Here is a 27,909-nt window from a genome sequence, read left to right as displayed (position 1 = left end):
ATACTGAGAACGTTGTGACATGTTATCACAAGTAAACCTTTATTTTCAGCATTGGCATGCTGGCCATTTGTCTTTTCTTTGGTACCACCATAGGCCATGCACCTAGACTTCTGGGAGAAGACGCGGTAGATCCTTTCCCTTACCCACTCCATCTAGTACTAAAGTAAAGGACTTGAACTTTGTAACAAATCCTCCAGATTTCTGACCTCCTCTCTGTGCAGGCCAAGTGTTTTCTAGTGCAAAAACTTTGATAAACTTTTTCCTACAGTCTTTATGCCAGGCCAATGATATCACCTGATTTTTCCTCTTCCTTTGGGGGTGGGGCGTTCTTCCCCTCTAAGGCAGGTGTCAGTGAGCTTTGAGCTCCCGTTGATGAAATCACTTGGTCATCAGATTATCCAAAATTTATTATTCAACATATTTGACCTGCAGATAACCTTCTTCTGATCTGCATTTGACCAGCTACAAGGTAGGTTTACATTTCTATAGACCAGCCATTCTCAGATTCTCAACCACAGTTTCATGGAACCCTAAGGTTCCTTGAAATGTTGCCAAGGGTTCCTTGAGCTGAGGCTGACTGACCTCCCATATGATGGTGTCTTCAGGGACTGAGCAGTGCTCACATCAGGGGATGTGAAGGCTCCTTGGTCCTGGAGTACTGTCAATATTGTTTATGAACAACGTTAATCTGAAAAAACCTCCTCTCTTGAAATGAGTATCAACTGTGATGGGGGGATGGCTAGTGAAGATCAAAGGATATTCTGGGAAATAAAGGTTTGGTGGATTTGTGTAGCTGGAAGGAGATGAACTCACCATTTCCTTTCTGGATCTTGGCTTTCATTTTGCTCACAGCTGACAAAATCCTCTGACTGTCACTGGAATAGGTTCCTATAATAGGGAGAGATACACTGACTAATATTGGGGTAGGGTCACCAATAACATGGGGGGGTTGGGATGATCCTTGGAGATATTTTACAGAAAAAGCATTTGGATATACTCTCATATTTCAACAAACCACACCCATTCTCAGGTAAGTCCACCATCCCACTTATGTAGACCCCACAATCAGCACCTGCTGAAATAGGGACACTTAGCAGTTTGTACCAAGATAATGTAATTCCCCATACCACCCCCTACCCCCACCCCCCCTTGCCCACCCCATTTTGCCATTACCTAATACTTCAGGGGATAAATAACGCTTCAGCATTGACGCAGTCTCCGCCAGTTTAGTTATGACTTTGGCAGCTGTAGAGACAAGAAAACGTACGTCACTCTACAAATCCAAGTCCAATGTAGCCATCAGCCAGCCTTCTGAACTATACACACAGACACTATTTCTCCTATATACTGTATACTATTACAAGACAAAGGCAGACTGTACAGTATACAGAGTCATTTCATCCCAATTTGTTCCCTAATGCCTGTGTCGGCTTTGAGCTTATAACAATGCCACCAGTTTGACATCAGAAAATTCAGAATTCATTGACAGGTGCATCCTCCTTCTGACCTGCTATTAACCTGCTTCAAGCTGGTCTTGCATTGCTATAGATCCAGCATTGTCATCCATAGTTCCTCCTGAGGTTTCTAAGGGGTTTCTTGATATGTGGATGATTGACCACCCATATGACAAAGTCAGCAGAGATCTTTTTAGTTGTCTGTAAGGATGGCATTCTGTCCACCACTGTAAGGGTTTTGTTCTTTCAACTGACCATCAATCTAATGGGAATTTTTCCCACCAACCCCCAATGAATTGGATTTAGTATGGGTTCCTCAAGACCTGAAAATTATTTTAGGGGTTTCTCTGGGTTAAAATAGGTTCAGCAAGGTTGCTATAAACTATTATGGAAATGAAAACCCTGTTAAATGCTATCAAAAGCCCATTGATGCAGACACTAATTCTACTGTGGCCTATAGGAATCATTATAAGGAGGCCAAGGCTGAACTACAAACATATTTCTGGTATCCTATAAAGAAATACTGTGCATCTGCTGGTGTTGAGGAACCTTGAGGTTAAACAGCAAATATAAAGATTTGTATATATATACAAGAAACAATTCAGGCTGTGAAGATGGTTAATCTGGTGCTCAGGTAAAGAAAGAAGGGCCACAGTGGCTGGTCAGTAAACATGTAAGTGGCCCTGTTGTTTTGTTGTATGTCACCCATGACCTATATGTCTCATGAAAATAGCAGCACTTTCTGAGGTCAGCATTTATTCGGGTAGATCACAAGTTATAATTTATGTGCCCTCCACCCTGCACATCTTCAAACCCCCACACTTACCTCTGAAGTCCTCTTTTAAGCTTTCAATGGCTATCAGCTTCTCCATCATCTGGGAATCTGGTGGAGGACAACATTTGTAGAATGAGACAATTGGGCAACCCATTATCAAAGAGTTACCCCTGCTCCAATAAAACCTAAAATTGCTCCTTACCATCCTCATATAATTGGCTCAATCTAGAGTGCACCTCAATACTCAGGTTCCTCAGCTTCACCTCCAGGATGTGTTCAGTCTGATTCACCCCCTGACCTGTCCCAGACACAGAAAAAAATGACAGTTTTAATTCCAAGGTCAAGGTCGTCAACTGCCCACTGGTTGCCCCACATATTCTCCAGCCCACCACTTGCGCCTTCTCATCAGGAGATTTCACTCTGATAATATGCAGAAAGTAAAACTGCCCCAGGTGAGCACAACTATTTTTTGCACAATATTACAGACATCTTTAAATTTCATTGAATGAGAATACAAAAAAATCCCAAAAAAGGAACCTGGAATGGAAAGTACCAGAAATTATTATACTGGTAAAATTATTGTAATACACAGCATTCTCTTTTAAATAAAAATAATATCATGACTGAAAACGGACAAAATATGTGATTAAACACTCATAATCTCATTCTTGAATATTTATTATTGGTACATTTGCAACTAACTCAGACATAATGTCATCCTATAAAAATGAACAGGTATGCTTAATTAGGACTTTAAACCTTACATGTGTAAAGGGAAGGAGGGGACTGCTGAAAAAGATATACCTGTACACATTAATATTTATAAAATAATAAGTGGGTACACTAGATACAATAGAGGAGGAGATGGCAGTGGATGGAGGTGATGACAGTCGGGTACACTAGATACAATAGGGAAGGAGATGTCAGTGAATGGAGGTGATGACAGTCGGGTACACTAGGTACAATATGGAAGGAGATGGCAGTGGATGGAGGTGATGACAGTTGGTTACACTAGATACAATAGGGAAGGAGATGGCAGTGGATGGAGGTGATGACAGTCAGGTACACTAGATAGAATAGGGAAGGAGATGGCGGTGGATGGAGGTGATGACAGTTGGATACACTGGATACAATAGAGGAGGAGATGGCGGTGGATGGAGGTGATGACAGTTGGTTACACTAGATACAATAGGGAAGGAGATGGCAGTGGATGGAGGTGATGACAGTTGGGTACACTAGATACAATAGGGAAGGAGATGGTGGTGGATGGAGGTGATGACAGTTGGGTACACTAGATACAATAGGGAAGAAGATGGCGGTGGATGGAGGTGATGACAGTTGGGTACACTAGATACAATAGGGAAGGAGATGGTGGTCGATGGAGGTGATGACAGTTGGGTACACTGGATACAATAGAGGAGGAGATGTCAGTGGATGGAGGTGATGACAGTTGGTTACACTAGATACAATAGGGAGGGAGATGTCAGTTGATGGAGGTGATGATAGTTGGGTACACTAGATACAATAGAGGAGGAGATGGCAGTGGATGGAGGTGATGACAGTCGGGTACACTAGATACAATAGAGGAGGAGATGTCAGTGGATGGAGGTGATGACAGTTGGTTACACTAGATACAATAGGGAAGGAGATGGCAGTGGATGGAGGTGATGACAGTTGGGTACACTAGATACAATAGGGAAGGAGATGGCGGTGGATGGAGGTGATGACAGTCGGGTACACTAGATACAATAGGGAAGGAGATGGTGGTGGATGGAGGTGATGACAGTTGGGTACACTAGATACAATAGGGAAGAAGATGGCGGTGGATGGAGGTGATGACAGTTGGGTACACTAGATACAATAGGGAAGGAGATGGTGGTCGATGGAGGTGATGACAGTTGGGTACACTGGATACAATAGAGGAGGAGATGTCAGTGGATGGAGGTGATGACAGTTGGGTACACTAGATATAATAGGGAAGGAGATGGCGGTGGATGGAGGTGATGACAGTTGGTTACACTAGATACAATAGGGAAGGAGATGGCAGTGGATGGAGGTGATGACAGTCGGGTACACTAGATACAATAGGGAAAGAGATGGTGGTGGATGGAGGTGATGACAGTTGGGTACACTGGATACAATTGGGAAGCAGATGGCGGTGGATGGAGGTGATGACAGTCGGGTACACTAGATACAATAGGGAAGGAGATGGTGGTCGATGGAGGTGATGACAGTTGGGTACACTGGATACAATATGGAAGGAGATGGTGGTGGATGGAGGTGATGGCAGTTGGATACACTAGATACAATATGGAAGGAGATGGCAGTGAATGGAGGTGATGACAGTCGGGTACACTAGATACAATAGGGAAGGAGATGGCGGTGGATGGAGGTGATGACAGTTGGGTACACTGGATACAATAGGGAAGGAGATGGCGGTGGATGGAGGTGATGACAGTCGGGTACGCTAGATACAAAAGGGAAGGAGATGGTGGTGGATGGAGGTGATGACAGTTGGGTACACTGGATACAATATGGAAGGAGATGGTGGTGGATGGAGGTGATAGCAGTTGGATACACTAGATACAATATGGAAGGAGGTGGCAGTGAATGGAGGTGATGACAGTCGGGTACACTAGATACAATAGGGAAGGAGATGGCGGTGGATGGAGGTGATGACAGTCGGGTACACTAGATACAATAGGGAAGGAGATGGCGGTGGATGGAGGTGATGACAGTTGGGTACACTGGATACAATAGGGAAGGAGATAGCGGTGGATGGAGGTGATGACAGTCGGGTACGCTAGATACAATAGGGAAGGAGATGGCGGTAGATGGAGGTGATGACAGTTGGGTACACTAGATACAATAGGGAAGGAGATGGCGGTAGATGGAGGTGATGACAGTTGGGTACACTGGATACAATTGGGAAGGAGATGGCGGTGGATGGAGGTGATGACAGTCGAGCACACTAGATACAATAGGGAAGGAGATGGCGGTGGATGGAGGTGATGGCATTTGGATACACTAGATACAATAGGGAAGGAGATGGCGGTGGATGGAGGTGATGACAGTTGAGTTCACTAGATACAATAGGGAAGGATATGGCAGTGGATGGAGGTGATGACAGTTGAGTACACTAGATACAATAGGGAAGGATATGGCAGTGGATGTTGGGATGACACTTGGGTACACTAGATACAAAAAGAAAAGGAGATGGTAGTGGATGGGGGGATGACAGTCGGGTACACTAGATACAATAGGGAAGGATATGGCATTGGATGGAGGTGATGATAGTTGGGAACACTAGATATAATAAAGAAGGAGATGTCAGTGGATGGAGGTGATGACAGTTGCATACAATAGATACAATATGGAAGGAGATGGCAGTGGATGGAGGTGATGTTAGTCGGGTACACTAGATACAATAGGGAAGGAGATGGCAGTGGATGGAGGTGATGACAGTTGGGTACACTAGATACAATAAAGAAGGAGATGTCAGTGGATGGAGGTGATGACAGTCGGGTACACTAGGTACAATATGGAAGGAGATGTCAGTGGATGGAGGTGATGACAGTTGGGTACACTAGATACAAAAGGGAAAGAAATGGCAGTGGATGGAGGTGATGACAGTTGGGTACACTAGACATAATAGGGAAAGAAATGGCGGTGGATGGAGATGAGGACAGTTGGGTACACTAGATACAATATGGAAACAGATGGCAGTGGATGTAGGTGATGACAGTTGGGTACACTAGATACAATAAAGGAGTAGAAGGCAGTGGATTGAGGTGATGACAGTCAGGAAAACTAGATACAATAGGGAAAGTAATGGCGGTGGATGGAGGTGATGACAGTTGGGTACACTAGATACAATGGGGAAGGAGATGGCGGTGGATGGAGGTGATGACAGTTGGGTACACTAGATACAATAGGGAAGGAGATGGCGGTGGATGGAGGGATGACAGTTGGATACACGAGATACAAATGGAAAGGAGATGGTGGTGGATGGAGGTGATGACAGTTGGGTACACTAGATACAATAGGGAAGGAGATGGTGGTCGATGGAGGTGATGACAGTTGGGTACACTGGATACAATAGAGGAGGAGATGTCAGTGGATGGAGGTGATGACAGTTGGTTACACTAGATACAATAGGGAGGGAGATGTCAGTTGATGGAGGTGATGATAGTTGGGTACACTAGATACAATAGAGGAGGAGATGGCAGTGGATGGAGGTGATGACAGTCGGGTACACTAGATACAATAGAGGAGGAGATGTCAGTGGATGGAGGTGATGACAGTTGGTTACACTAGATACAATAGGGAAGGAGATGGCAGTGGATGGAGGTGATGACAGTTGGGTACACTAGATACAATAGGGAAGGAGATGGCGGTGGATGGAGGTGATGACAGTCGGGTACACTAGATACAATAGGGAAGGAGATGGTGGTGGATGGAGGTGATGACAGTTGGGTACACTAGATACAATAGGGAAGAAGATGGCGGTGGATGGAGGTGATGACAGTTGGGTACACTGGATACAATAGGGAAGGAGATGGTGGTCGATGGAGGTGATGACAGTTGGGTACACTGGATACAATAGAGGAGGAGATGTCAGTGGATGGAGGTGATGACAGTTGGGTACACTAGATATAATAGGGAAGGAGATGGCGGTGGATGGAGGTGATGACAGTTGGTTACACTAGATACAATAGGGAAGGAGATGGCAGTGGATGGAGGTGATGACAGTCGGGTACACTAGATACAATAGGGAAAGAGATGGTGGTGGATGGAGGTGATGACAGTTGGGTACACTGGATACAATTGGGAAGCAGATGGCGGTGGATGGAGGTGATGACAGTCGGGTACACTAGATACAATAGGGAAGGAGATGGCGGTGGATGGAGGTGATGACAGTTGGGTACACTAGATACAATAGGGAAGGAGATGGTGGTCGATGGAGGTGATGACAGTTGGGTACACTTGATACAATTGGGAAGCAGATGGCGGTGGATGGAGGTGATGACAGTCGGGTACACTAGATACAATAGGGAAGGAGATGGCGGTGGATGGAGGTGATGACAGTTGGGTACACTAGATACAATAGGGAAGGAGATGGTGGTCGATGGAGGTGATGACAGTTGGGTACACTGGATACAATATGGAAGGAGATGGTGGTGGATGGAGGTGATGGCAGTTGGATACACTAGATACAATATGGAAGGAGATGGCAGTGAATGGAGGTGATGACAGTCGGGTACACTAGATACAATAGGGAAGGAGATGGCGGTGGATGGAGGTGATGACAGTTGGGTACACTGGATACAATAGGGAAGGAGATGGCGGTGGATGGAGGTGATGACAGTCGGGTACGCTAGATACAAAAGGGAAGGAGATGGTGGTGGATGGAGGTGATGACAGTTGGGTACACTGGATACAATATGGAAGGAGATGGTGGTGGATGGAGGTGATAGCAGTTGGATACACTAGATACAAAATGGAAGGAGGTGGCAGTGAATGGAGGTGATGACAGTCGGGTACACTAGATACAATAGGGAAGGAGATGGCGGTGGATGGAGGTGATGACAGTCGGGTACACTAGATACAATAGGGAAGGAGATGGCGGTGGATGGAGGTGATGACAGTTGGGTACACTGGATACAATAGGGAAGGAGATAGCGGTGGATGGAGGTGATGACAGTCGGGTACGCTAGATACAATAGGGAAGGAGATGGCGGTAGATGGAGGTGATGACAGTTGGGTACACTAGATACAATAGGGAAGGAGATGGCGGTAGATGGAGGTGATGACAGTTGGGTACACTGGATACAATTGGGAAGGAGATGGCGGTGGATGGAGGTGATGGCATTTGGATACACTAGATACAATAGGGAAGGAGATGGCGGTGGATGGAGGTGATGGCATTTGGATACACTAGATACAATAGGGAAGGAGATGGCGGTGGATGGAGGTGATGACAGTTGAGTTCACTAGATACAATAGGGAAGGATATGGCAGTGGATGGAGGTGATGACAGTTGAGTACACTAGATACAATAGGGAAGGATATGGCAGTGGATGTTGGGATGACACTTGGGTACACTAGATACAAAAAGAAAAGGAGATGGTAGTGGATGGGGGGATGACAGTCGGGTACACTAGATACAATAGGGAAGGATATGGCATTGGATGGAGGTGATGATAGTTGGGAACACTAGATATAATAAAGAAGGAGATGTCAGTGGATGGAGGTGATGACAGTTGCATACAATAGATACAATATGGAAGGAGATGGCAGTGGATGGAGGTGATGTTAGTCGGGTACACTAGATACAATAGGGAAGGAGATGGCAGTGGATGGAGGTGATGACAGTTGGGTACACTAGATACAATAAAGAAGGAGATGTCAGTGGATGGAGGTGATGACAGTCGGGTACACTAGGTACAATATGGAAGGAGATGTCAGTGGATGGAGGTGATGACAGTTGGGTACACTAGATACAAAAGGGAAAGAAATGGCAGTGGATGGAGGTGATGACAGTTGGGTACACTAGACATAATAGGGAAAGAAATGGCGGTGGATGGAGATGAGGACAGTTGGGTACACTAGATACAATATGGAAACAGATGGCAGTGGATGTAGGTGATGACAGTTGGGTACACTAGATACAATAAAGGAGTAGAAGGCAGTGGATTGAGGTGATGACAGTCAGGAAAACTAGATACAATAGGGAAAGTAATGGCGGTGGATGGAGGTGATGACAGTTGGGTACACTAGATACAATGGGGAAGGAGATGGCGGTGGATGGAGGTGATGACAGTTGGGTACACTAGATACAATAGGGAAGGAGATGGCGGTGGATGGAGGGATGACAGTTGGATACACGAGATACAAATGGAAAGGAGATGGTGGTGGATGGAGGTGATGACAGTTGGGTACACTAGATACAATAGGGAAGGAGATGGTGGTCGATGGAGGTGATGACAGTTGGGTACACTGGATACAATAGAGGAGGAGATGTCAGTGGATGGAGGTGATGACAGTTGGTTACACTAGATACAATAGGGAGGGAGATGTCAGTTGATGGAGGTGATGATAGTTGGGTACACTAGATACAATAGAGGAGGAGATGGCAGTGGATGGAGGTGATGACAGTCGGGTACACTAGATACAATAGAGGAGGAGATGTCAGTGGATGGAGGTGATGACAGTTGGTTACACTAGATACAATAGGGAAGGAGATGGCAGTGGATGGAGGTGATGACAGTTGGGTACACTAGATACAATAGGGAAGGAGATGGCGGTGGATGGAGGTGATGACAGTCGGGTACACTAGATACAATAGGGAAGGAGATGGTGGTGGATGGAGGTGATGACAGTTGGGTACACTAGATACAATAGGGAAGAAGATGGCGGTGGATGGAGGTGATGACAGTTGGGTACACTGGATACAATAGGGAAGGAGATGGTGGTCGATGGAGGTGATGACAGTTGGGTACACTGGATACAATAGAGGAGGAGATGTCAGTGGATGGAGGTGATGACAGTTGGGTACACTAGATATAATAGGGAAGGAGATGGCGGTGGATGGAGGTGATGACAGTTGGTTACACTAGATACAATAGGGAAGGAGATGGCAGTGGATGGAGGTGATGACAGTCGGGTACACTAGATACAATAGGGAAAGAGATGGTGGTGGATGGAGGTGATGACAGTTGGGTACACTGGATACAATTGGGAAGCAGATGGCGGTGGATGGAGGTGATGACAGTCGGGTACACTAGATACAATAGGGAAGGAGATGGCGGTGGATGGAGGTGATGACAGTTGGGTACACTAGATACAATAGGGAAGGAGATGGTGGTCGATGGAGGTGATGACAGTTGGGTACACTTGATACAATTGGGAAGCAGATGGCGGTGGATGGAGGTGATGACAGTCGGGTACACTAGATACAATAGGGAAGGAGATGGCGGTGGATGGAGGTGATGACAGTTGGGTACACTAGATACAATAGGGAAGGAGATGGTGGTCGATGGAGGTGATGACAGTTGGGTACACTGGATACAATATGGAAGGAGATGGTGGTGGATGGAGGTGATGGCAGTTGGATACACTAGATACAATATGGAAGGAGATGGCAGTGAATGGAGGTGATGACAGTCGGGTACACTAGATACAATAGGGAAGGAGATGGCGGTGGATGGAGGTGATGACAGTCGGGTACACTGGATACAATAGGGAAGGAGATGGTGGTGGATGGAGGTGATGACAGTTGGGTACACTGGATACAATAGGGAAGGAGATGGCGGTGGATGGAGGTGATGACAGTCGGGTACGCTAGATACAAAAGGGAAGGAGATGGTGGTGGATGGAGGTGATGACAGTTGGGTACACTGGATACAATATGGAAGGAGATGGTGGTGGATGGAGGTGATAGCAGTTGGATACACTAGATACAATATGGAAGGAGGTGGCAGTGAATGGAGGTGATGACAGTCGGGTACACTAGATACAATAGGGAAGGAGATGGCGGTGGATGGAGGTGATGACAGTCGGGTACACTAGATACAATAGGGAAGGAGATGGCGGTGGATGGAGGTGATGACAGTTGGGTACACTGGATACAATAGGGAAGGAGATAGCGGTGGATGGAGGTGATGACAGTCGGGTACGCTAGATACAATAGGGAAGGAGATGGCGGTAGATGGAGGTGATGACAGTTGGGTACACTAGATACAATAGGGAAGGAGATGGCGGTAGATGGAGGTGATGACAGTTGGGTACACTGGATACAATTGGGAAGGAGATGGCGGTGGATGGAGGTGATGACAGTCGAGCACACTAGATACAATAGGGAAGGAGATGGCGGTGGATGGAGGTGATGGCATTTGGATACACTAGATACAATAGGGAAGGAGATGGCGGTGGATGGAGGTGATGACAGTTGAGTTCACTAGATACAATAGGGAAGGATATGGCAGTGGATGGAGGTGATGACAGTTGAGTACACTAGATACAATAGGGAAGGATATGGCAGTGGATGTTGGGATGACACTTGGGTACACTAGATACAAAAAGAAAAGGAGATGGTAGTGGATGGGGGGATGACAGTCGGGTACACTAGATACAATAGGGAAGGATATGGCATTGGATGGAGGTGATGATAGTTGGGAACACTAGATATAATAAAGAAGGAGATGTCAGTGGATGGAGGTGATGACAGTTGCATACAATAGATACAATATGGAAGGAGATGGCAGTGGATGGAGGTGATGTTAGTCGGGTACACTAGATACAATAGGGAAGGAGATGGCAGTGGATGGAGGTGATGACAGTTGGGTACACTAGATACAATAAAGAAGGAGATGTCAGTGGATGGAGGTGATGACAGTCGGGTACACTAGGTACAATATGGAAGGAGATGTCAGTGGATGGAGGTGATGACAGTTGGGTACACTAGATACAAAAGGGAAAGAAATGGCAGTGGATGGAGGTGATGACAGTTGGGTACACTAGACATAATAGGGAAAGAAATGGCGGTGGATGGAGATGAGGACAGTTGGGTACACTAGATACAATATGGAAACAGATGGCAGTGGATGTAGGTGATGACAGTTGGGTACACTAGATACAATAAAGGAGAAGAAGGCAGTGGATTGAGGTGATGACAGTCAGGAAAACTAGATACAATAGGGAAAGTAATGGCGGTGGATGGAGGTGATGACAGTTGGGTACACTAGATACAATGGGGAAGGAGATGGCGGTGGATGGAGGTGATGACAGTTGGGTACACTAGATACAATAGGGAAGGAGATGGCGGTGGATGGAGGGATGACAGTTGGATACACGAGATACAAATGGAAAGGAGATGGTGGTGGATGGAGGTGATGACAGTTGGGTACACTAGATACAATAGGGAAGGAGATGGTGGTCGATGGAGGTGATGACAGTTGGGTACACTGGATACAATAGAGGAGGAGATGTCAGTGGATGGAGGTGATGACAGTTGGTTACACTAGATACAATAGGGAGGGAGATGTCAGTTGATGGAGGTGATGATAGTTGGGTACACTAGATACAATAGAGGAGGAGATGGCAGTGGATGGAGGTGATGACAGTCGGGTACACTAGATACAATAGAGGAGGAGATGTCAGTGGATGGAGGTGATGACAGTTGGTTACACTAGATACAATAGGGAAGGAGATGGCAGTGGATGGAGGTGATGACAGTTGGGTACACTAGATACAATAGGGAAGGAGATGGCGGTGGATGGAGGTGATGACAGTCGGGTACACTAGATACAATAGGGAAGGAGATGGTGGTGGATGGAGGTGATGACAGTTGGGTACACTAGATACAATAGGGAAGAAGATGGCGGTGGATGGAGGTGATGACAGTTGGGTACACTGGATACAATAGGGAAGGAGATGGTGGTCGATGGAGGTGATGACAGTTGGGTACACTGGATACAATAGAGGAGGAGATGTCAGTGGATGGAGGTGATGACAGTTGGGTACACTAGATATAATAGGGAAGGAGATGGCGGTGGATGGAGGTGATGACAGTTGGTTACACTAGATACAATAGGGAAGGAGATGGCAGTGGATGGAGGTGATGACAGTCGGGTACACTAGATACAATAGGGAAAGAGATGGTGGTGGATGGAGGTGATGACAGTTGGGTACACTGGATACAATTGGGAAGCAGATGGCGGTGGATGGAGGTGATGACAGTCGGGTACACTAGATACAATAGGGAAGGAGATGGCGGTGGATGGAGGTGATGACAGTTGGGTACACTAGATACAATAGGGAAGGAGATGGTGGTCGATGGAGGTGATGACAGTTGGGTACACTTGATACAATTGGGAAGCAGATGGCGGTGGATGGAGGTGATGACAGTCGGGTACACTAGATACAATAGGGAAGGAGATGGCGGTGGATGGAGGTGATGACAGTTGGGTACACTAGATACAATAGGGAGGGAGATGGTGGTCGATGGAGGTGATGACAGTTGGGTACACTGGATACAATATGGAAGGAGATGGTGGTGGATGGAGGTGATGGCAGTTGGATACACTAGATACAATATGGAAGGAGATGGCAGTGAATGGAGGTGATGACAGTCGGGTACACTAGATACAATAGGGAAGGAGATGGCGGTGGATGGAGGTGATGACAGTTGGGTACACTGGATACAATAGGGAAGGAGATGGCGGTGGATGGAGGTGATGACAGTCGGGTACGCTAGATACAAAAGGGAAGGAGATGGTGGTGGATGGAGGTGATGACAGTTGGGTACACTGGATACAATATGGAAGGAGATGGTGGTGGATGGAGGTGATAGCAGTTGGATACAGAAGATACAATATGGAAGGAGGTGGCAGTGAATGGAGGTGATGACAGTCGGGTACACTAGATACAATAGGGAAGGAGATGGCGGTGGATGGAGGTGATGACAGTCGGGTACACTAGATACAATAGGGAAGGAGATGGCGGTGGATGGAGGTGATGACAGTTGGGTACACTGGATACAATAGGGAAGGAGATAGCGGTGGATGGAGGTGATGACAGTCGGGTACGCTAGATACAATAGGGAAGGAGATGGCGGTAGATGGAGGTGATGACAGTTGGATACACTAGATACAATAGGGAAGGAGATGGCGGTGGATGGAGGTGATGAGAGTCAGGTACACTGGATACAATAGGGAAGGAGATGGCGGTAGATGGAGGTGATGACAGTTGGGTACACTGGATACAATTGGGAAGGAGATGGCGGTGGATGGAGGTGATGACAGTCGAGCACACTAGATACAATAGGGAAGGAGATGGCGGTGGATGGAGGTGATGGCAGTTGGATACACTAGATACAATAGGGAAGGAGATGGCGGTGGATGGAGGTGATGACAGTTGAGTTCACTAGATACAATAGGGAAGGATATGGCAGTGGATGGAGGTGATGACAGTTGAGTACACTAGATACAATAGGGAAGGATATGGCAGTGGATGTTGGGATGACACTTGGGTACACTAGATACAAAAAGAAAAGGAGATGGTAGTGGATGGGGGGATGACAGTCGGGTACACTAGATACAATAGGGAAGGATATGGCATTGGATGGAGGTGATGATAGTTGGGAACACTAGATATAATAAAGAAGGAGATGTCAGTGGATGGAGGTGATGACAGTTGCATACAATAGATACAATATGGAAGGAGATGGCAGTGGATGGAGGTGATGTTAGTCGGGTACACTAGATACAATAGGGAAGGAGATGGCAGTGGATGGAGGTGATGACAGTTGGGTACACTAGATACAATAAAGAAGGAGATGTCAGTGGATGGAGGTGATGACAGTCGGGTACACTAGGTACAATATGGAAGGAGATGTCAGTGGATGGAGGTGATGACAGTTGGGTACACTAGATACAAAAGGGAAAGAAATGGCAGTGGATGGAGGTGATGACAGTTGGGTACACTAGACATAATAGGGAAAGAAATGGCGGTGGATGGAGATGAGGACATTTGGGTACACTAGATACAATATGGAAACAGATGGCAGTGGATGTAGGTGATGACAGTTGGGTACACTAGATACAATAAAGGAGTAGAAGGCAGTGGATTGAGGTGATGACAGTCAGGAAAACTAGATACAATAGGGAAGGAGATGGCGGTGGATGGAGGTGATGACAGTTGGGTACACTAGATACAATGGGGAAGGAGATGGCGGTGGATGGAGGTGATGACAGTTGGGTACACTAGATACAATATGGAAAGAGATGGTGGTGGATGGAGGTGATGGCAGTTGGATACACTAGATACAATATGGAAGGAGATGGCAGTGTATGGAGGTGATGGCAGTTGGATACACTAGATATAATAGGGAAGGAGATGGCAGTAGATGGAGGCGATGACAGTTGGGTACACTAGATACAATAGGGAAGGAAATGGTGGTGGATGGAGGTGATGACAGTCGGGTACACTAGATACAATAGGGAAGGAAATGGTGGTGGATGGAGGTGATGACAGTCGGGTACACTAGATACAATTGGGAAGGAGATGGCAGTGTATGGAGGTGATGGCAGTTGGATACACTAGATACAATATGGAAGGAGATGGTGGTGGATGGAGGTGATGACAGTCGGGTACACTAGATACAATATGGAAGGCGATGGCAGTGGATGGAGGTGATGACAGTTGGGTACACTAGATACAATAAAGAAGGAGATGTCAGTGGATGGAGGTGATGACAGTCGGGTACACTAGATACAATAGGGAAGGAGATGGTGGTGGATGGAGGTGATGACAGTCGGGTACACTAGATACAATAGGGAAGGAGATGGCAGTGGATGGAGGTGATGGCAGTTGGGTACACTAGATACAATATGGAAGGAGATGGCAGTGGATGGAGGTGATGACAGTCGGGTACACTAGGTACGATATGGAAGGAGATGTCAGTGGATGGAGGTGATGACAGTTGGTTACACTAGATACAATAGGGAAGGAGATGCCGGTGGATGGAGGTGATGACAGTCGGGTACACTGGATACAATAGGGAAGGAGATGGCGGTGGATGGAGGTGATGACAGTCGGGTACACTAGATACAATAGGGAAGGAGATGGCGGTGGATGGAGGTGATGACAGTTGGGTACACTGGATTCAATTGGGAAGGAGATGGCGGTGGATGGAGGTGATGACAGTCAAGCACACTAGATACAATAGGGAAGGAGATGGCGGTGGATGGAGGTGATGGCAGTTGGGTACACTAGATACAATAGGGAAGGAGATGGCGGTGGATGGAGGTGATGACAGTTGAGTTCACTAGATACAAAAAGAAAAGGAGATGGTAGTGGATGGGGGGATGACAGTCGGGTACACTAGATACAATAGGGAAGGATATGGCATTGGATGGAGGTGATGATAGTTGGGAACACTAGATATAATAAAGAAGGAGATGTCAGTGGATGGAGGTAATGGCAGTTGCATACAATAGATACAATATGGAAGGAGATGGCAGTGGATGGAGGTGATGTTAGTCGGGTACACTAGATACAATAGGGAAGGAGATGGCAGTGGATGAAGGTGATGACAGTTGTGTACACTAGATACAAAAGGGAAAGAAATGGCAGTGGATGGAGGTGATGACAGTTGGGTACACTAGACATAATAGGGAAAGAAATGGCGGTGGATGGAGATGAGGACAGTTGGGTACACTAGATACAATATGGAAACAGATGGCAGTGGATGTAGGTGATGACAGTTGGGTACACTAGATACAATAAAGGAGTAGAAGGCAGTGGATTGAGGTGATGACAGTCAGGAAAACTAGATACAATAGAGAAAGGAATGGCGGTGGATGGAGTTGATGAAAGTTGAGTACACTAGATACAATAGGGAAGGAGATGGCGGTGGATGGAGGTGATGGCAGTTGGATACAATAGATACAATAGGGAAGGAGATGGCGGTGGATGGAGGTGATGACAGTTGGGTACACTAGATACAATAGGGAAGGAGATGGCGGTGGATGGAGGTGATGACAGTTGGGTACACTAGATACAATAGGGAAGGAGATGGCGGTGGATGGAGGTGATGACAGTTGGGTACACTAGATACAATAGGGAAGGAGATGGCGGTGGATGGAGGGATGACAGTTGGATACACGAGATACAAATGGAAAGGAGGTGGTGGTGGATGGAGGTGATGACAGTTGGGTACACTGGATACAATATGGAAGGAGATGGTGGTGGATGGAGGTGATGGCAGTTGGATACACTAGATACAATATGGAAGGAGATGGCAGTGTATGGAGGTGATGGCAGTTGGATACACTAGATACAATAGGGAAGGAGATGGCAGTAGATGTAGGTGATGACAGTCGGGTACACTAGATATAATAGGGAAGGAGATGGCAGTAGATGGAGGTGATGACAGTCGGGTACACTAGATACAATTGGGAAGGAGATGGCAGTGTATGGAGGTGATGGCAGTTGGATACACTAGATACAATATGGAAGGAGATGGCGGTGGATGGAGGTGATGACAGTCGGGTACACTAGATACAATATGGAAGGCGATGGCAGTAGATGGAGGTGATGACAGTTGGGTACACTAGATACAATAAAGAAGGAGATGTCAGTGGATGGAGGTGATGACAGTCGGGTACACTAGGTACAATATGGAATGAGATGTCAGTGGATGGAGGTGATGACAGTAGGTTACACTAGATACAATAGGGAAGGAGATGGCGGTGGATGGAGGTGATGACAGTTGGGTACACTAGATACAACAGGGAAGTAGATGGCAGTGGATGGAGGTGATGACAGTCGGGTACACTAGGTACAATATGGAAGGAGATGTCAGTGGATGGAGGTGATGACAGTTGGTTACACTAGATACAATATAGAAGGAGGTGGCGGTGAATGGAGGTGATGACAGTCGGGTACACTAGATACTATATGGAAGGAGATGGCGGTGGATGGAGGTGATGACAGTCGGGTACACTAGATACAATAGGGAAGGAGATGGCGGTGGATGGAGGTGATGACAGTTGGGTACACTGGATACAATTGGGAAGGAGATGGCGGTGGATGGAGGTGATGGCAGTTGGATACACTAGATACAATAGGGAAGGAGATGGCGGTGGATGGAGGTGATGACAGTTGAGTTCACTAGATACAAAAAGAAAAGGAGATGGTAGTGGATGGGGGGATGACAGTCGGGTACACTAGATACAATAGGGAAGGATATGGCATTGGATGGAGGTGATGATAGTTGGGAACACTAGATATAATAAAGAAGGAGATGTCAGTGGATGGAGGTGATGTTAGTCGGGTACACTAGATACAATAGGGAAGGAGATGGCAGTGGATGAAGGTGATGACAGTTGGGTACACTAGATACAAAAGGGAAAGAAATGGCAGTGGATGGAGGTGATGACAGTTGGGTACACTAGACATAATAGGGAAAGAAATGGCGGTGGATGGAGATGAGGACAGTTGGCTACACTAGATACAATATGGAAACAGATGGCAGTGGATGTAGGTGATGACAGTTGGGTACACTAGATACAATAAAGGAGTAGAAGGCAGTGGATTGAGGTGATGACAGTCAGGAAAACTAGATACAATAGGGAAAGGAATGGCGGTGGATGGAGTTGATGAAAGTTGAGTACACTAGATACAATAGGGAAGGAGATGGCGGTAGATGGAGGTGATGACAGTCGGGTACACTAGATACAATAGGGAAGGAGATGGCGGTGGATGGAGGTGATGACAGTTGGGTACACTGGATACAATAGGGAAGGAGATGGCGGTGGATGGAGGGATGACAGTTGGATACACGAGATACAAATGGAAAGGAGATGGTGGTGGATGGAGGTGATGACAGTTGGGTACACTGGATACAATATGGAAGAAGATGGTGGTGGATGGAGGTGATGGCAGTTGGATACAATAGATACAATAGGGAAGGAGATGGCGGTGGATGGAGGTGATGACAGTTGGGTACACTGGATACAATAGGGAAGGAGATGGCGGTGGATGGAGGTGATGACAGTTGGGTACACTAGATACAATAGGGAAGGAGATGGCGGTGGATGGAGGTGATGACAGTCGGGTACGCTAGATACAATAGGGAAGGAGATGGCGGTGGATGGAGGTGATGGCAGTTGGATACACTAGATACAATAGGGAAGGAGATGGCGGTGGATGGAGGTGATGACAGTTGAGTTCACTAGATACAAAAAGAAAAGGAGATGGTAGTGGATGGGGGGATGACAGTCGGGTACACTAGATACAATAGGGAAGGATATGGCATTGGATGGAGGTGATGATAGTTGGGAACACTAGATATAATAAAGAAGAAGATGGCGGTGGATGGAAGTGATGGCAGTTGCATACAATAGATACAATATGGAAGGAGATGGCAGTGGATGGAGGTGATGTTAGTCGGGTACACTAGATACAATAGGGAAGGAGATGGCAGTGGATGAAGGTGATGGCAGTTGGGTACACTAGATACAAAAGGGAAAGAAATGGCAGTGGATGGAGGTGATGACAGTTGGGTACACTAGACATAATAGGGAAAGAAATGGCGGTGGATGGAGATGAGGACAGTTGGGTACACTAGATACAATATGGAAACAGATGGCAGTGGATGGAGGTGATGACAGTTGGGTACACTAGATACAATAAAGGAGTAGAAGGCAGTGGATTGAGGTGATGACAGTCAGGAAAACTAGATACAATAGGGAAAGGAATGGCGGTGGATGGAGTTGATGAAAGTTGAGTACACTAGATACAATAGGGAAGGAGATGGCGGTGGATGGAGGTGATGACAGTCGGGTACACTAGATACAATATGGAAGGAGATGGCGGTGGATGGAGGTGATGACAGTTGGGTACACTAGATACAATAGGGAAGGAGATGGCGGTGGATGGAGGTGATGACAGTTGGGTACACTAGATACAATAGGGAAGGAGATGGCGGTGGATGGAGGTGATGACAGTTGGGTACACTGGATACAATAGGGAAGGAGATGGCCGTGGATGGAGGGATGACAGTTGGATACACAAGATACAAATGGAAAGGAGATGGTGGTGGATGGAGGTGATGACAGTTGGGTACACTGGATACAATATGGAAGGAGATGGTGGTGGATGGAGGTGATGGCAGTTGGATACAATAGATACAATAGGGAAGGAGATGGCGGTGGATGGAGGTGATGACAGTTGGGTACACTAGATACAATAGGGAAGGAGATGGCGGTGGATGGAGGTGATGACAGTTGGGTACACTAGATACAATAGGGAAGGAGATGGCGGTGGATGGAGGTGATGACAGTTGGGTACACTAGATACAATAGGGAAGGAGATGGCGGTGGATGGAGGGATGACAGTTGGATACACGAGATACAAATGGAAAGGAGATGGTGGTGGATGGAGGTGATGACAGTTGGGTACACTGGATACAATATGGAAGGAGATGGTGGTGGATGGAGGTGATGGCAGTTGGATACACTAGATACAATATGGAGGAGATGGCAGTGTATGGAGGTGATGGCAGTTGGATACACTAGATACAATAGGGAAGGAGATGGCGGTGGATGGAGGTGATGACAGTTGAGTTCACTAGATACAAAAAGAAAAGGAGATGGTAGTGGATGGGGGGATGACAGTCGGGTACACTAGATACAATAGGGAAGGATATGGCATTGGATGGAGGTGATGATAGTTGGGAACACTAGATATAATAAAGAAGGAGATGTCAGTGGATGGAGGTGATGGCAGTTGCATATAATAGATACAATATGGAAGGAGATGGCAGTGGATGGAGGTGATGTTAGTCGGGTACACTAGATACAATAGGGAAGGAGATGGCAGTGGATGAAGGTGATGACAGTTGGGTACACTAGATACAAAAGGGAAAGAAATGGCAGTGGATGGAGGTGATGACAGTTGGGTACACTAGACATAATAGGGAAAGAAATGGCGGTGGATGGAGATGAGGACAGTTGGCTACACTAGATACAATATGGAAACAGATGGCAGTGGATGTAGGTGATGACAGTTGGGTACACTAGATACAATAAAGGAGTAGAAGGCAGTGGATTGAGGTGATGACAGTCAGGAAAACTAGATACAATAGGGAAAGGAATGGCGGTGGATGGAGTTGATGAAAGTTGAGTACACTAGATACAATAGGGAAGGAGATGGCGGTAGATGGAGGTGATGACAGTCGGGTACACTAGATACAATAGGGAAGGAGATGGCGGTGGATGGAGGTGATGACAGTTGGGTACACTGGATACAATAGGGAAGGAGATGGCGGTGGATGGAGGGATGACAGTTGGATACACGAGATACAAATGGAAAGGAGATGGTGGTGGATGGAGGTGATGACAGTTGGGTACACTGGATACAATATGGAAGAAGATGGTGGTGGATGGAGGTGATGGCAGTTGGATACAATAGATACAATAGGGAAGGAGATGGCGGTGGATGGAGGTGATGACAGTTGGGTACACTGGATACAATAGGGAAGGAGATGGCGGTGGATGGAGGTGATGACAGTTGGGTACACTAGATACAATAGGGAAGGAGATGGCGGTGGATGGAGGTGATGACAGTCGGGTACGCTAGATACAATAGGGAAGGAGATGGCGGTGGATGGAGGTGATGGCAGTTGGATACACTAGATACAATAGGGAAGGAGATGGCGGTGGATGGAGGTGATGACAGTTGAGTTCACTAGATACAAAAAGAAAAGGAGATGGTAGTGGATGGGGGGATGACAGTCGGGTACACTAGATACAATAGGGAAGGATATGGCATTGGATGGAGGTGATGATAGTTGGGAACACTAGATATAATAAAGAAGAAGATGGCGGTGGATGGAAGTGATGGCAGTTGCATACAATAGATACAATATGGAAGGAGATGGCAGTGGATGGAGGTGATGTTAGTCGGGTACACTAGATACAATAGGGAAGGAGATGGCAGTGGATGAAGGTGATGGCAGTTGGGTACACTAGATACAAAAGGGAAAGAAATGGCAGTGGATGGAGGTGATGACAGTTGGGTACACTAGACATAATAGGGAAAGAAATGGCGGTGGATGGAGATGAGGACAGTTGGGTACACTAGATACAATATGGAAACAGATGGCAGTGGATGGAGGTGATGACAGTTGGGTACACTAGATACAATAAAGGAGTAGAAGGCAGTGGATTGAGGTGATGACAGTCAGGAAAACTAGATACAATAGGGAAAGTAATGGCGGTGGATGGAGTTGATGAAAGTTGAGTACACTAGATACAATAGGGAAGGAGATGGCGGTGGATGGAGGTGATGACAGTCGGGTACACTAGATACAATATGGAAGGAGATGGCGGTGGATGGAGGTGATGACAGTTGGGTACACTAGATACAATAGGGAAGGAGATGGCGGTGGATGGAGGTGATGACAGTTGGGTACACTAGATACAATAGGGAAGGAGATGGCGGTGGATGGAGGTGATGACAGTTGGGTACACTGGATACAATAGGGAAGGAGATGGCCGTGGATGGAGGGATGACAGTTGGATACACAAGATACAAATGGAAAGGAGATGGTGGTGGATGGAGGTGATGACAGTTGGGTACACTGGATACAATATGGAAGGAGATGGTGGTGGATGGAGGTGATGGCAGTTGGATACAATAGATACAATAGGGAAGGAGATGGCGGTGGATGGAGGTGATGACAGTTGGGTACACTAGATACAATAGGGAAGGAGATGGCGGTGGATGGAGGTGATGACAGTTGGGTACACTAGATACAATAGGGAAGGAGATGGCGGTGGATGGAGGTGATGACAGTTGGGTACACTAGATACAATAGGGAAGGAGATGGCGGTGGATGGAGGGATGACAGTTGGATACACGAGATACAAATGGAAAGGAGATGGTGGTGGATGGAGGTGATGACAGTTGGGTACACTGGATACAATATGGAAGGAGATGGTGGTGGATGGAGGTGATGGCAGTTGGATACACTAGATACAATATGGAGGAGATGGCAGTGTATGGAGGTGATGGCAGTTGGATACACTAGATACAATAGGGAAGGAGATGGCAGTAGATGGAGGTGATGACAGTCGGGTACACTAGATATAATAGGGAAGGAGATGGCGGTGGATGGAGGTGATGACAGTTGGGTACACTAGATACAATAGGGAAGGAGATGGCAGTAGATGGAGGTGATGACAGTCGGGTACACTAGATACAATTGGGAAGGAGATGGCAGTGTATGGAGTTGATGGCAGTTGGATACACTAGATACAATATGGAAGGAGATGGCGGTGGATGGAGGTGATGACAGTCGGGTACACTAGATACAATATGGAAGGCGATGGCAGTGGATGGAGGTGATGACAGTTGGGTACACTAGATACAATAAAGAAGGAGATGTCAGTGGATGGAGGTGATGACAGTCGGGTACACTAGATACAATAAAGAAGGAGATGTCAGTGGATGGAGGTGATGACAGTCGGGTACACTAGATACAATAGGGAAGGAGATGGCGGTGGATGGAGGTGATGACAGTCGGGTACACTAGATACAACAGGGAAGTAGATGACGGTGGATGGAGGTGATGACAGTTGGGTACACTAGATACAATATGGAAGGAGATGGCGGTGGATGGAGGTGATGACAGTTGGGTACACTATATACAATATGGAAGGAGATGGCAGTGGATGGAGGTGATGACAGTCGGGTACACTAGGTACAATAGGGAAGGAGATGGCGGTGGATGGAGGTGATGACAGTTGGGTACACTGGATACAATAGGGAAGGAGATGGCAGTGGATGGAGGTGATGACAGTTGGGTACACTAGATACAATAGGGAAGGAGATGGCGGTGGATGGAGGTGATGACAGTCGGGTACGCTAGATACAATAGGGAAGGAGATGGCGGTGGATGGAGATGATGACAGTCGGGTACACTAGATACAATAGGGAGGGAGATGGCGGTGGATGGAGATGATGACAGTTGGGTACACTAGATACAATAGGGAAGGAGATGGCGGTGGATGGAGGTGATGACAGTTGGATACAATAGATACAATAGGGAAGGAGATGGCGGTGGATGGAGGTGATGACAGTTGGGTACACTAGATACAATAGGGAAGGAGATTTGTGTAGAACCATTTTTTAACCTTTACGGAAAGTTAACTGGCTCTAGGTGAGATTTGGGGTGGATGGAAGTAAAGGCTCCTGCTGGATATTTTATTCACTTATAGTTAACAGGAAGATAAATGTTTTGACAGCTCACTCACGTGTCATTGTGATGATGAGGATGAGGATGATGAGAAGTCCTGTGCACAGTGCTGACAGGGAGCAGATGAGAGTGGTGGAAGGCCGGGTGATCTCTCCTTTCATGATGACCCCTAGTAATCACACAGAGAAAAATATGTGATAGTGTCATTATGGGGTCCTATGTATCTTGTGTGAACCCCACAATTCATATTATTATGTAGGAACCATATTAAGGAAATCACAACTATAAGACAGAACTCTAACTTCTGACTGATCAAAGGATGATCACTGACTCCAAGATCATTTTCCTTGCTGAAACTGGAGCATAGTTCCAGGGTACCTTGACTTCAATGTGGGTGCAATTCTTGGTATCTGTCCTTATTCTGTATGTATGGACTCTGCACAGTCCCACTTCTCCTGTCCTGGATGCCGGGTGTCATTCTCGGTACCTGTCCCTATTCTGTATGTATGGACTCTGCACAGTCCCACTTCTTCTGTCCCGGATGCCAGGTGTCATTCTCGGTATCTGTCCCCATTCTGTATGTATGGACTCTGCACAGTCCCACTTCTCCTGTCCCGGATGCCGGGTTTCATTCTCGGTATCTGTCCTTATTCTGTATGTGTGGACTCTGCACAGTCCCACTTCTCCTGTCCCAGATGCCGGGTGTCATTCTTGGTATCTGTGCTTATTCTGTATGTGTGGACTCTGCACAGTCCCACTTCTTCTGTCCCGGATGCCGGGTGTCATTCTCGGTATCTGTCCTTATTCTGTATGTATGGACTCTGCACAGTCCCACTTCTGTCCCGGATGCCGGGTGTCATTCTCGGTATCTGTCCTATTTCTGTATGTATGGACTCTGCACAGTCCCACTTCTCCTGTCCCGGATGCCGGGTGTCATTCTCGGTATCTGTCCTTATTCTGTATGTATGGACTCTGCACAGTCCCACTTCTTCTGTCCCGGATGCCGGGTGTCATTCTCGGTATCTGTCCTTATTCTGTATGTATGGACTCTGCACAGTCCCACTTCTTCTGTCCCGGATGCCGGGTGTCATTCTCGGTATCTGTCCTTATTCTGTATGTATGGACTCTGCACAGTCCCACTTCTCCTGTCCCGGATGCCGGGTGTCATTCTCAGTATCTGTCCTATTTCTGTATGTATGGACTCTGCACAGTCCCACTTCTCCTGTCCTGCAAGTTGGATGTTCTTACCTTGAAAGTCATTTCCTCTGTTTTTGGGTGTCGTGTCTTCTTGAAAGTTCTGGAAGTTCTCGTGCTTCAGTGACATGACCTGGAAAAAGAGCGTACAATAGTATATACATTTACAGCAGTTGTCTCCAAACTGCAGCCTGGGGGCCCGATATGGTCCTTTACCCGCTTTTATCTGTCCCTTGGGGAACTATTTTACTCACTAATGCTAATTCAGGGCACAAATCCTCCAAATGACAGCAGAGATGGGGAACAGTTATTCCCAATGACACCAATGATGGGTTATTGTTACTCCCTCTCATGCTGTGATGTTTTGTACTCCCGAAGGCCACAGTCTGGCCCCCCTAAAGTCTAAAGGACAGTAAACTGGCCTTTGGTTTAGAACATCTGGAGACCCCTGATATACAGAGAGACAAACCAATGAAAAGTCAGCATCCCCCTCTCTCCTTCTCCCCCTCCCCCTCTCCATCTCTATAGTTCTGCCCCCAGTGGACATGGCGTTTTTGAGTCCTTCTGTTTCTCACAGAGATGACTCGCCCTGTACCTTAACCCGACAACCACTGATACACCAGATAACAATGGAATGGGCTTTATTATATGTGGAAGAAGCTCTGGAAGGGAACCTCAACATAACAATGCAATTCCAGCACAGACAACATGTCACAATAGAAAATACTGGCACAGGCAGATTGCAAATACAGAACAGTATACAGGAGGCTCCGCTGTCACTTGGGGAAAATGGTCTCTAAACAAGAGGCCCTTCCTAAGCAAGTAGGGCCAGTAGGGTATAAACAGCCATCCTGACGTGTCGGGGCTTTTCAATTATTTGTAGGGACACTCATTCCCAACTGAGAGCATATCCCAAGGTAAAGAGAGAAATGCCCACAGACTCATCGCTAAGGCCATTGCCAAGGCCATTGCTAAGGCCAAGCTCTCTACTAGTCTGGAGAGAACGTTCTGCCAGGTGGGTTACAAGGGGTGCAAATTGGTGCTACATTTCTCTTTTTCTGTCTACTTTTCTCCTTTTCTTCCTTTCCCTTCCCTTCTCTTCTCTTCCCTTTTCTTCTCTACTAGTCTGGAATGAATGTTCTGCCAGGTGGGTTACAAGGGGTGCAAATTGGTGCTACATTTCTCTTTTTCTGTCTACTTTTCTCCTTCCCTTCCTTTCCCTTCCCTTCCCTTCTCTTCCCTTCCCTTTTCTTCTCTACTAGTCTGGAGTGAACGTTCTGCCAGACAGGTTACAAGGGGTGCAAATCGGTGCTACTTTTCTCTTTCCCTCCTCTTCCCTTCCCTCTCTTCTCTTCTCTTCCCTTCCCTCCCTTCTCTTCTCTTCTCTTCCCCTCTCTTCCCTTCTCTTCTCTACAAGTCTGGAGTGAACGTTCTGCCAGGCGGGTTAGAAGGGGTGCAAATTGGTGCTACTTTTCTCTTTTTGTGTCTTTTTGTGTCTCCTCTTCCCTTCCGTTCTCTCCTCTGCTCTTCCCTTCCCTTCTCCCTCTTATCTTGTATTTTTCGGTCTCCTGGCGGTCTCACTTTCTCTCCTCATTTTTCTCCAATCTTTTATCGGTCTCTCTCTCTCTTACCTTGTATTTCTCTGTTCTGTCGGTCTCTATCTTTCTCTCTCTGATGTGGAACTCTTGTGACAACGAAGATGATACAGTAATTGCTGATCTCCTATTTTCTCTCTGTTGGGTTTTCCTTGCATTGTCCCATCTCCCTCCTCCTCCTCTTCCTCTCTTCCATCCTTCCAGGCAGATAGTTAATCCTCTAGCAGGACACGAGACTGGCTTTTTACATCATTGCATTGTTACAATAGAGCGCCCGTACATTTGTTTAGCTACTACTCACATTACAGCTAAAACAAGGTAGTAGTAATAATAATGATAAAAAGGTAATCAAGCGAGCGCTCTATAAACAGGTAGCAGCTGGAACACTAAAGGAAATCACAATAACCTCAAACTCGCAATAATAAATAAATTGCAGCGCTAAAATTGAATAAATGATACAAATAAAAAGTTTGTTCAAAATAAGTTCGTCCAAATGACTATATCTCATAAATGGCACAAGTGGTAATCTCCAAAACAGCAGATATCATATAACAGCTTGTGACAGGAAACAAATGGCAGAAGTGCGCACTCACCAACTGCGCATAGGAAATGCGCATGTATATAACCACCAGATGGAGTTTAAACAGCAGGCAGATGGTGAGCTTCCTTCAAGAAATGGTCATCAAGCTTGGGTGAAGTGATAATCTGCTGGGTCCAGAGGTCTCCTTAACCCCTTCACGCCGGATCGTTCCGGTGTGAAGAGGAGTTCCTGCGCCGGGAGGTGGGCGGGACGGGGCTTAGTGTCATGTGGCCGCCATGACGTCACCTCACGGCCAGTCACATGATCGGGAAAGGTCCCGATCGAAAGAGTGGACGGGGGCCTTTCCATGAGTGCTGCACATGTGTGCTGGGAGCGCGCAGGGCACACACTCTCAGCACATGTTTTTTGTTACATGAACGCAAATGTGCGGCCGCTCGGCGTCTAGGCCCAGACGCCGGGAACCCGCACTTTTGCGTGCGGCCGGCGTGAAGTGGTTAAGGATATGTGGGTATTCAGCCTGGGTACAGGGCTCCCTCCTCTGGATGCTGGATGTATTAGGAATTGCTCTGTGGGTTTAATAGCTC

At 46.8% G+C, this 27,909-nt stretch overlaps 1 protein-coding gene across 1 annotated transcript in view; it reads right to left on the bottom strand.

Annotated features, from left to right (window-relative positions):
• LOC149437987 (hepatic lectin-like) overlaps nt 1-26,976 on the bottom strand; it is a 32,854-nt gene extending 5,878 nt beyond the window's left edge. Inside the window, exons 1-7 of the mRNA XM_089660371.1 lie at nt 26,821-26,976; nt 25,244-25,322; nt 24,054-24,164; nt 2,432-2,527; nt 2,281-2,337; nt 1,174-1,245; nt 814-888 (exon numbers count right to left, since the gene is read on the bottom strand). Coding sequence (XP_089516497.1) covers nt 814-888; nt 1,174-1,245; nt 2,281-2,337; nt 2,432-2,527; nt 24,054-24,164; nt 25,244-25,319 — 487 coding nt within the window. The 5' untranslated portion in view covers nt 25,320-25,322; nt 26,821-26,976. The remainder of the gene's footprint in view (nt 1-813; nt 889-1,173; nt 1,246-2,280; nt 2,338-2,431; nt 2,528-24,053; nt 24,165-25,243; nt 25,323-26,820) is intronic.
• Nucleotides 26,977-27,909: the final 933 nt, after the last annotated feature.

Source organism: Staurois parvus, unplaced genomic scaffold (assembly GCF_062004578.1).
Source record: "Staurois parvus isolate SC_StPar_1 unplaced genomic scaffold, SC_StPar_1.0 ptg001231l, whole genome shotgun sequence".
Lineage (NCBI taxonomy): Eukaryota > Metazoa > Chordata > Amphibia > Anura > Ranidae > Staurois > Staurois parvus.
This window is presented reverse-complemented; position numbering and strand designations above follow the sequence as displayed.